This window comes from Sphaeroforma arctica, assembly GCF_001186125.1.
Source record: "Sphaeroforma arctica JP610 unplaced genomic scaffold supercont1.1112, whole genome shotgun sequence".
Taxonomy (NCBI): Eukaryota; class Ichthyosporea; order Ichthyophonida; genus Sphaeroforma; species Sphaeroforma arctica.
The window spans coordinates 10,064-22,371 of NW_014039446.1; the positions used below are offsets into that span (position 1 = coordinate 10,064).

The window sequence follows — 12,308 nt, forward strand, 5'->3', positions numbered from 1 at the left end:
ACCTCTGTAGTACGGATCGGGTCTGCGCCGTGTAGTGCCGCGGAATGGGTTAGTGCAAAGTACGAAATACCGAGAAGAACCAGGTTATCCGTCATGATCCGGTCGAGAAGTGAGGATGGGGGTAAGCCAATGTCGGAAGTATCATAGTCGGAACCAACAAGCGCGATGATTTGGTTTGAACCGATATTTGGAAGTAGTACTTCAACAGCGTGATTAGCCGGGGTATAGGGAACATCTGTTGATGTGTCAGGGACGGGTGAGGGTACGGTGTTTCTTCAACATGCCGGAGAAAAGATCCAAGGTGTTCGCGGAGGGTCCAGATACCGTGGAAGTCGTGGCACTCCTGTAATTGCTGAAGGAGGTCAGGGCCAATGATCGGCAGTTTCGGGCCTACCAGGATGCGTCGAATCAGTTGTTGGATGCAGGTAAAGTGGCTGGTAGTGAACTTGTGGCTACCGGGGCAGACAGGGCAGAGACAACCGTCGGTGCGGTAGTCGAGCAATGTGAACATGTACGTATTCGTTACAATCATAGCACAGAGCCGGATTGGTGTAGACTCGAAGCAGCGATTGAAACTGTCGTGTCTGGCTGTGTCTCGGTTTGAGGTTGGCGGTTTACCTATAACCAGTTGGTAATAGTATTGGCGCCGGGCTATTGCCGCGATCTCCTTGTTGGACCAATGTTTTGTTGAGTTCTTCCTGATGTCGTCACAGCGTTGGCGGAGGGCTACATGGTCGGGTGTATGCCCGCCCGTGGTTTTGTGTACAGTTCTCAGGTCAGAATAGATACTGTACGGGAAGCGCAGTGATGGTTTATCTTAGGCCCAGGCGGGTTGTGTCAGAGGGGTAAGTGGATTTGTGCTGGCCATTGAGTCGAGTTGTATTTCCAAGCAACCTCCGAGGTAATCCGCGAATGGTCGCGCGGGGAGCAGGCCGCAAAAAAGAAGTAAGTTTGTTTGATGTTTGAGAAACCGAGGGTATTTAGTGCCCGTGATGATGGCTGCTGCTTGGATGAGTGCTGAGTTAAAGCGCTCGAATAGAGGGTCCAACACATCCTTCCATATAGGCGGAGCCCAGGCAATAATGTTCAGCCCATATGTAGCCGTGTATAGGATGAATGTTTTAAACATCACCAGTCGGTTGCGGGGGTGTCGCCAGCCGAGCCATGGAAGCCATAAGCGCGGAAAGAGACGATACCCAGTAACAATGCTGCAACCAGGGATTCCATATGTCTAGCGAGGTTGATTCCTGGAACTCCGTGAGAGAGTGGGAACCCCAGGTATTTGGAGTGTTTCGGTTCGACATCCAGTTTCAGGGGGAGGTAACGTGTATTCCAAGGTGCGTCTGCAAGCGTCGGCGTGATAAACTCATCATTTATACGGAGGGTTGGCGCCGCGTGTCGCAAGTCGGTAGATCGTACTCGGGGTTTAATGACACCCTGTTCGAGGCCAGATTTGTGTCCCCACGCATCAATGTCATCTAAGAAGGGCTGGAGCGAAACCGATCGAGGGGCTTGGATCCGTGTGTCATCGACAAATAAATAAGAGCGGAGGAGCTTGGGCCGAAATTGTGCTAGCGTGACAGCTAAGGGATCCATGTAGATAATAAAGAGCTGGGGGCCGACGATTGAGCCTTGTAGGATACCATTCGTTCTATGGAATAGAGACGAGAGCGTGCCGCGGTAGGTCACTCGGGTAGGGACCCTCCCAAACAGCGCGCGGAGGCAGTTGATCCAGTTTTCAGGCATTCCAGCGTGACGCAGAAGTACCCATAGGCGTGGGAGAGGGACCTTGTCGTATGCCTTGGTTATGTCCAGACAGACGTCGTTCCACTCCTCTTCTGACTGTGTCTCAGATTCCATGGCGGCAAGTGCTTGGGTATGACAGGAGTACCGTGATTTGAAGCCAGCTTGGGTAGCATGGGTAGCAGAGCCGGGGTGGCTCGTGATCAGATTAAGAAAGCACTTTTCAAAGATGCGTCTGACTATTTGCGTAAGCGTGATGGGGCGGAAGTCGGCGGGGGAGATGATATCTGCATCGGCTTTCTCTGGGTGCGCTGTCAGGAGGCTGCAGTTCAGGGCTGTGGGGAAGGTACCCGCCTTCAGTAGCTCAGTGAATGCTTCGGCAAGGAGTCTAATCAGTGGGCTATTGGCGTCGGCGCGTCCTAATGTCCGGTGTTCGGTAGAGCGCTCCACTGCGGCCTTCAGGAAGAGGATGTGGATCCCGTCGGGGCCACGTTCCTTATTGTGATAGCGTAGTATTGCCTCCATTACATCGTCGGGGCGTATGGTAGAAGTGACATCAGGAGAGGATTCGGTATCCGGTGGAACTACGTACGGGTTTGTAGAGTTGAATAGGGCCTCAAAGTAGCCAGCGAGGATAGCGCCTGTGTCATCGGTACCCGGTATGCAGTATTGGCGCGGAGACCGTCGTTGGTACGCAATATCTTTGAACATTTGAGAATTGCTTTGGGCGGTCAGACGTGGGCGGAACTAGTGGTTTGGCAGCCAGTTATTGGTTAAGACAATAACTAAAGATGTCAAGAGTATTTTTTATTTTTTATTTATTTATTCTAAAGATAGGATTTTATGAGTCTATCGTATTCGCCCCAGAATAGAGCGACAACGAAACACTAAATAAAATCCTTTCGGCGGAAACAGTACTGAGAGGATTATATATAGGCAATATCTCAGCCTCACAATCCCTCAGAGTATTGCTGTTTTCACGAGGCAAACCTAACTTTATTAAACGTCTCATTTAGTTTATTTATATCGATATTTACACGATATAGAATTTACCTACGCGTTTATTTATTCTAAGGCATTAGTATCGCCTTTATTAGACCGAATCTTACATGTCGACGTTCTGTCCACTTCTGTAGGGCTTCAGTAATGCCCGGAGAAACATGCTCGTGTAAGTGCTGTGTATGTTTTCCTGATCTATACAATCGATCTAAAAGTTCAACAGTCAAATCTTTCATAAGGGTAGCTAACTGATTCTTAAGATCAGTGTTTTCAGTATTTAACTTACTTATGCGCGTTGGCTTAGTAGTCCCGGACGTAGATTCGGATTTCCCACTTGGGCTTGCCTCCTCTTCTGGTTCCATAATAGGTTCCTTCTTAGATTTGTCCTTGTCCCATATAATTGGGGACTCCCTTATAATTGGGGACTTTCCTTTCTGAGTTTCGTCAGAAGAATGGGTTGGAACGTCTTGAGACGTGTCCCTTGTCTCACTTCTTGGCTTTGTAGATGCAAGCTTTGAAGTTGAGGCAATAGTTGGCCCTCGGGCTCTGTTAGTGGAAGTAGTCTCCTTAATCGGATTGGCTACATCCTTATCTGAAGCATTGTTCTTTTGACTATTATTGTCAGAGGCAAGTACTTCGGCTACAGTGCGGTTAAACGCATCAGCAGCGGCAGCATTAGCGGTTTCTCTCTCCATCTTCTTCTTTTGTGGTTTACGGGTGCACACATACTGCTACTTATCTCTTGAATGTTCATCAATGTCTGTTATCGATTTGGTATACTGTAATTATTGTTTGTATTATCATAATTTATGTCATTTTGTTTGTCTTAATATATGGCTTTGACAAGCCCTTATCGCTGTTATTTATAGAGTTCTGATGTTTTCGACAGGTTTCTGATGGCCTTCTGTCGAGAGGCGTGTAGTGCGCGCACAGAACTCTTGTGAGTTTATGGAGTAGGGGTTTCCGCCATAAAGGTTAGCTGTTTGAGAATCTGGCAATATGCGACACACGAGTCAAGGATGTGTTAAACTATGGTTATAACCCAAACTACTAGGGTTGTGAAATATGATATAAGAATCATGTCTTATAAAATGCATGCACCCATATTTGAATTGAAGGATGGAAGTAAGCAGTATAAGTGGTTGAAAGCATACATAAGTGTATGTGATGGTAAACACTTAGAAAGTTACTAACCTTTAATACTGCAATCAATGCACTTGAGGATTGCAGGTGATTATTATCTTTGGATGATGAGATAATAGAAATGGTATATATACAGAAAGATTATTACCGGGTTACCAATGAAGGTCCAATATAAGCGTAGTAAAACCATACCCAAAACCCTAAACTACAACATAAAATGTAAATGGGGTTTTCCTTAACAAGGTCTTTTCCCCTGTTCATGAATTAGTTATGACAGAAATAGTTCTAGTATAAATGCCTTGAGCAGGCACCACAAGAAAGCACTTCTTCTAAGCTCTTATAATTGACAGTCTAACAAAGATGTATGAGGAAAAGGATAGTTAATTTGAGTCAACATCTCACATATTAGACTGTGCAATGAACAAGGGTTTTCCACTTGTAGAAGTGGTTTCCTTTACAAAATTGGGTTGTTTGCACTATATATATCATTTAGCGCACTACATAATGGAAACTTTGAAAGTCGCATATATAAATATGTAGCTCACATGAGCTATATTAGATTACATAGTCACTCATTAGTGTCTTCTTTCTGCTCTACTCTCTCTAGAGCAGTAGTGACAAGAGTAGCGAGTAGAGTCTAAAGTTATGTACAGTGTGACCCGGTAATAGTTTGTGGTTTAAAAAAATTAATAATAAACAAGGCTGCTGTAGCATTCTTAATTTCCCCCCAAAATATTAACAGAGCACGGCGCACGCCAATGAATACACACAAATCCCCGGGCCCCCCTGAGGCCTGAGTCTTGGACTCCTGAGTCATGACCCAGAGGCCTGAGGCCTGAGCCGCCGCTTGACCCCACAATCACATTTATCACCGAAAGCGTAGCTGTATGTAGAGTCCCTATTTTTTTTATTGAACTTGAAATCTGTCCGAAACGCTTTTTCCCGATTTGTAGGCCCCTAAAGTAGTGACGGCTGAAAAAATAATAATGTTGTTTTATAATAAAAGGGTGGGTGAGTGTGTTTAAGTGTGAGCGTATGTGACTCAGTGACTGAGCAACAGTGCGTATTTGTGTGTGTGTTGACTGTTGACTGTTGAGTGAAAGTGAGGGAGAAAGGGGGGGGGAGAGGCGATGGTTCGCTCAAGAAATCTCATCCTCAGCTCACGGCCTCACACTCACACAGACTCACCCTGGGCGGATATATGACTATATGTATTCACAAGCTATTAACTATCCTCTTTGAAAGAACGCTTTCAGTCCCTGCGGCGCCCCAGCCGTGTTTTATTTAATTACATCATGGCATACAGATTTTTAGTGGTTTTACAAATTTTTAGTGGTTATTTATTTTGAAAACAGAAGACTACTAAATTAGTGTTCAACCAGTCCTGCGGGTTTCCTCCCCTGCGTGTGCGTGAACAACTATTTAAAAGAAAAAGGATTTACGAGACAGTGAGTGTCAGTGAAGTGACAACCTGTGTGGCAAACTGGCAAACAGCCTTGTGTGGGGAGTTAGTGTTGGGGCTCTGTTCTCCTGAGTCCTGAGGCTGAGAGGCTGAGACTCCTGACGGCGCATGTAAATAGTAAATACACACATGTGTGTGATCACTGTGATGTGATGAAGAGACAAGAGTCATAGACTTATAGACTCATAGTCTAAAGACTTTCATAGACTCATAGACTCGTAGACAGACCAAGAGTCAACTGAAGTCCAGATATGCGAGAGGAATGTAAATACGGATTGTACAATGTACGCCCATACTCCACAGGCAGACCACAGCCCCACAGTGACACAGTCCCAAACTCCCTCACACTCACAGGATAATTCTCAGATTCTGGGAGTCTGGAGTCCCACAGACCACTGTCCAGTGTCCACTAGTAGTAGAGACTTTGGGAACCCACTGGAGTCTAGCAGTCTGGGCCTCTGGTCCCCTCTGACTGGTCCAGTGGACCCCTCTAAGCACCAATGGATTTCGATATTGGCCACACGCTCTATCAATAATTCTGTACATCAATTGAGGATTTGAGTTGGTGGGGAAAAAAGTATAGAATTATTTGGAGGTTACTTATAGAAAAGAGCATGTATGGTATTTATAATAAAGAATCTCTTGTTGATATGTAAATGTATATATGTTAGGGCTATTATTTTTGGTAAAAAAAAAAACGATACATAGCTAAGTGATATTTAAATCTGCTATTTATTTATGTCCTTCAAAGTTCAAGTGGTCAAAGTTTGATTCTATTATTTAAAAAAAACAAAGAGAAGAACAACCAAAAAAGGGAAAATACCCATGATGGCACGACCCTCTCTCGCGTGTGCCATGTTCCAAACTTCTTATCTTCTGTTCAATCTGTTGTTTCATACTATGATTCTTTGGGGAGCAAATGGGTGCAAAATTGCATGTGTTCGGACTTCGGAGCGGCTGTTAATGGGCATCATTGTTGTCGTGTGTAATTTTTTACTCATTTGTAAATTTCAATACAAACATATGTCTACCTTAGTATGTACATACCTCCCCGCTACCACTGGTATCATATCGACTATCGTGTTCTCTGTATGCATATGTAGTTAGTACTGTACATATTCATAGCCTACAAAAATATTGTTTTTTAAAATAAAGTAAATAAAGCACATATGTATTAGACAAAAAAAACAAAAAGAAACTGATGTAGACACTTTAAAAAAAAACAAATCTTCTACTCGGGTCAGATTGTTTGTTTTTGTGTTGTTGAAAAAAATAAATTAGACGAAGGCTGTGCCGCTATTAACTATTTATGGTCAGATAGAAGTATTGATTATGTTTTTAAAAAACAAAAACAAAATAGCACCAGTGCCAAAACGAAATGTGACGTGTCGTCACATTTTTGATTTTACCAAATTGCACCCAGTATGGATTGTTTTCCACAAATAGTTTGTACGAAAACTAGTACAAAGAAAAAAACAAAATGAAATGTGACGACCCGTTACATTCTCACACATCCCGATTTTTATTAGTTTGCTTACTCATCAAAAGTTAAATAGGACTGCATGAATTGTGTAGTTTTTTCTCTCTTCCAGGAACATATTTTAGAATAGGAGTGGTGAACAAAACAAATTGGCTTTAGGAGATGGGTGATTTTTACTATAGAGATTGACCCAGAGGTACCTTAAAAATCAATCTCATTGATAGTTAGACAACTCAAATCCTTCATATTGACGAGCAATAAACGTACGATTAATCTCATCCCGAACAGACTATTGGTTCAAAAGTTATGAAGTATTCCATCTCGTACCAGAACGGGGTCAATCTAGCCACACATCAGCGTTATTCAAGTCCATCCATACCTAACATGTAGCGAGCCTGGACTTGTATTTTGGGTACCTCATATCCTCACTGGTATAAAAGGTACTAGATGGAATATGAGGTACCTGAAATACACGTCCAGACTCGCTATACGCGCACATATACCCCCCCCCATAGACCATTAAAGTGGCATTTTATATTGCCAGAAGGGTCTGTTAGGTATGGATGGACTTGAATAACGCTTACGTGTGGCTAGATTGACCCAGTTCTGGTACAAAATGAAATACTTCATAATTTTTGAACCAATAGTCCTATCGAGACGAGATTAAGCGTACGTTTATTACTCGTCAATATGAAGAATTTAAGTTGTCTACCTGTCAATGAGATTGATTTTTTAAGGTACCAAAAATCCCCCCCAAAAGATCCGCGCCATTTTTTTTTTGAGAATGTGACGACTCGTCACTTACTCTGACACTGGGATGTATATTCAGTTTGTTTGGGGTTTTTTTAAAAACAAAATAAAAATAAAAAACAAAATAAAACCAAACCAAAATGATCTGACCGACTGACTGTCTGACAACAGACTGCCTACTCTTTTTGTTTGAAAAAAGAAAGAAAGGCTAACGGCCCACAGCCACAGGCCACACCGCCCACCAGGGGGGATAAATAAATATCCTCTCGACATGAAGAGGAAGTTGTTATTAGAGGGAGAGAGCCTCTCAACTCTCACAAGAGATATCTGAGAGACTTTCGAGTTTCGACATTCGCTATTTTTATTGTATGAAACACAACCGTTGATTCTCGTGAGTACGGTGTTGAATTCTTATTTGTCGTCTCATAAAACTCTTCTGTCGCTATACTATTTACATTCTACAACATGTAGTGATGTAGTCTGGAGTGCATTAAAAAATAGTGTGTGAGGGTTGAGAACTCACGACTCTCGAGGGAGGCAGCTTAAAAATTGTTCGTCTCGTGGGCCGTTTGGCCGTTGGCGTCTCTGTGTCTGTAATTATGTATTTATGCAGTATGGGTTTCTTCTCCACTCTTGGTGATACTACGCTATGCCTCTCTACATATTTATTTTTTAAAAGAAATACTTTCCTTCTCCTTGTGGTGTCACTGGTTTGTGAAAGACGGGAAATCACACAGGTATTTAAAAGATCATTTTCCTATAAAAGCGCTTCGATAAGCAAGACTATTGTCATATAATCGTAAACACTTGCCAATTAGAACACACACTGTAGCAAAATGATCGGAATCGGCCTAGGTGAGAAAAAGGACGGAGAGGTGAGCATTGCAGTAGCCACCGCCGATACCGTTGATGTCGGTAGTGCAGACCGGCTGAAGAATAATGCTGACTTGCCGAAAGTTGTGTCTGGGGATGTGTGGAATCATGTTTTCGTTGATTCGGGCATGAAATTGGGAGACATGAATGGCAAACAGAAAGTTTGGACGTCATTTTACATGTTCACGAAACTGCTTGTCGTGCTATTCGCACTGTATGTATTCATCATCTCTCTGGATCTACTTGGATCCGCCTTTCAAGTCCTAGGTGGTACACACGCTGGTATGGTTTTCCGTCAATCAGACATATTCAATAATCCCATCGCCGGCCTTGTAGTCGGTATCTTGACCACCGTGCTCGTGCAGAGTTCCAGTACTTCGACCAGTATCATCATTTCTATGACAGCATCTGGTTTGTTGCAGATTGACCAGGCTGTTTACATGATCATGGGATGCAACATCGGCACATCTGTTACAAATACAATCGTCTCTATGGGTCAGATTGGTGATGTGAATCAATTTAGACGCGCATTTGCTGGTGCCATTGTCCATGATATGTTTAATTTCTTATCAGTATTGATCATGCTGCCCCTGGAGGCTGCCACACAAGTGCTTGAGAAAATCTCACATGCCACCGTCGAGTCAATGGGAACTATCGAAGGAGCTGATGATCTGAATTTTCTTAAAACGATCACCAAACCGGTCTCCAACCGAATTATTCGTGTGAACAAGGATCTAATTGAAAGTATCGCCGCAGCAGAAACTGACGCGGAAGTAGACGCACTCTCAGGTGAATCTATGGTGTCATGGAAATACTGCCCGGACGATTCCACATGGTTTGTGTATTGCCCTCAAGAGAATAGCTGGTCAGATGTGGCGGTTGGCTCCACACTGCTGATTTGGGCCCTAGTCCAAATGATGGTTTGTCTTTATGTACTCGTAAAGGTACTTCAATCCATCTTCAACGGTCCTCTGTCTAAAGTGCTGTTCAAGGCTATCAATCTCTCATTCCCCGGTAGATGGGACGTATTGTCTGGCTACGTACTTATTCTCGTGGGAGCCGTTCTGACGGTGCTTGTCCAGTCTTCGTCGATTACCACTTCAACACTAACACCCCTGGTGGGTCTAGGTGCTTTGAAGCTGGAGAAAATGTTCCCCGTCACACTTGGAGCCAATGTTGGTACAACAATCACTGGGATGTTGTCAGCTCTGTCGTCACCGGATATATCAGCAGGACTCATTCTGGCTTTCACACACGTCTACTTCAACGTTTTCGGCATCCTCATTTGGTACCCCATTCCGTTTATGCGAAGCATCCCCTTGACGATGGCTCGTGGTATGGGAAACATCACTGCCAACCACAGATGGTTTGCCATTTTCTATATTATTGTTGCCTTCTTCCTCATTCCATTGGGTTTGCTAGGGCTATCATTAGCCGGTTGGCATGTTATGGTGAGTGTCTTAGTGCCCATTTGTCTGGTAATCGTGTTTTTCGTGGTTGTTTTCCAACTGCGTGAGCACAAACCTGAATGGCTACCAAGCTGGCTATTGGCTTTCGATTGGATGCCAGAGTGGATGCGTACAGAACCTGCATGGTTGCAGAGGTACCATTCTAAGATGGAGGCCAGAACGGCTGCTAAGGACGCCAAGAAAGCTATCAAGGAATCAACTGAGGTACCCAAGAAGTCCCTCAATGAGAAAATTTTGGAGAGATTAGGCAACGGCAAGAATGATCAGCTAGGACTTGGATCCGATGATGAAGAAGTGGACACACGAACAGACATGAAACCAACTGAGAAAGTAAGTAATGGGGACGCAAGCAAGGATGGACATGTAGTCGTCGTATAGGTTAAGGAAAGGCTCTGCAAACAAGACATTTTACTTCAATAGTTATGTATATATCACTTAGCAAATGTCCTGAAATTCAGTATGCTCAAACAGTAAATTAGATTTTTGCCATTGACTTCATGTCGTCACTTTGTGATCTGTTATTTAAAATTATTTTGTTCTAATAACTTTTTAATTCAACAACTACATTGAAAACAGAAGGAATACATTCAGTGCAAACTTCAATACACTGAAATTAGAAGAAGAACTGCTTGTTGTGTCAGTGCGCTTGTACTGTTTGTTGTGCCAGTGTGCTTGTACAGTACACGTGAAAAGCAGATCACGATATACAAAGTGACCAACAAATATATACAAATACAAAAAAGCACATTGTGGATGTGGTTGCGAGGAGCACATTTCACTTGAACTAATAGGAAGCGAATAGCAGGATATCGAATTTAATATATATATACACTACCCCCCCCCCACCATATATATACATACACACACACACACACATATAAATATAAATATATATATACTTATACCTATATATATATACCTATACAAATATAAACACACACACACACACACACATATATATATATACATACACACACACACACACATATATCTGTGCGTATGATTGTAGAGAGCGGCCTTTGAGGGACCCTCGACGAGGCACACGGCAAAGCATTATACCGCATATCATGAAGCGAATGACAGTATCACGCCGATACGTAGAGGATAGGCACCCGATGAGTCCAGGCTCGTGATATCTATAGCTGGGCAAGTAGATCGACTAACTTGCCTAGCTGAAGATATCAGAATGTATCACACACGATATCAAAACATATTTATACATATCACAATATATATACATATCACAATATATATACATATAAATAAGTATATATACATAGATAAATACATACATACATATATATATATACACATACATACATATATATATGTATTAGTATATATATATATAAATAAATAAATATACATATGATATATATATATATATACATATGTATATGTGTATAAAGACTAATATACAGCATATAGACTGTTACATAGACTTAGAGTAAGATAGAGATAGAGATACAGATACATAATTAAATATCCATCTGTTCATAGAAATTACATTTCCAGATGCAGTTGGAGACATAGATATAGATGTGGATGTAGACATGTATGTAGGTTCTGTAGATGTAGAGACAGAAACATGTACAGTTATAAATATAGATTTAAATTTATAGATATATTTATATACAATTGAATATATATACATACACACACACACATATATATATATATACATACATATACATACATACGTATATATGTATATGTGAGTTGAGTGAATATGAGTGAGTGTGTTTGTGTGTGTGCGAGTGGGTGTGGGCGAGATAGTGTATGTATGTGTGTGAATGTGGGTGCGTCTGTATGTGTGTGAATGTGGGTGCGAGTAGGTGTATGGGTGTGTGCGAGTGGGTGTGGGCGAGGTATGTGTGTGTGTGAATGTGGGTGCGAGTAGGTGTATGGGTGTGTGATATGAGAAGTTGTGAGTGAGAAGTGTGTGTACACATGAGCGCGTGTGCGACAGTTTGTGTGTGAGTTAGTGTGTGTGTGATTGTGTGTGTATGGGTGAGTGAGTGGGGTGTGGGACGACGTGGTGTGTGTGTGTGTGTGTGTGTGTGTGTGTGTACGTACACACGTCATGTGTACACGCCGGTGATAGGGCGTGGGTGTGTTGAGTGCTGTGGACCTGTGGCCTGTGGGAGACATACTTTAGGCTGAATATGGAAAAAAAATGGGCGACATATTTAGATAGAGTTTGGAAAATATTTTTGAAGTTACCGGATAATTCTATATGTCACCCACGAGTATAGAATTATAAACAACCATCCCCAACTAAGAGTACTGACCTTCATAGTATATATATATATACGTAGATAATATATGTAACTGAACATCATAAATAGATAAATAAATATAGGTAAATAAATTTTAATATATTCCCATA

The 12,308-nt window shown here is 42.3% G+C and overlaps 1 protein-coding gene across 1 annotated transcript; it reads left to right on the forward strand.

Annotated features, from left to right (window-relative positions):
- Positions 1 to 8,413: 8,413 nt before the first annotated feature.
- SARC_10017 (hypothetical protein) lies at positions 8,414 to 10,249 on the forward strand (the record flags this gene model as incomplete). The annotated part of the gene is made up of 1 exon (XM_014295949.1): positions 8,414 to 10,249. A coding segment is annotated over one exon (1,836 nt), but the record flags the coding sequence as incomplete, so codon positions are not given.
- Positions 10,250 to 12,308: the final 2,059 nt, after the last annotated feature.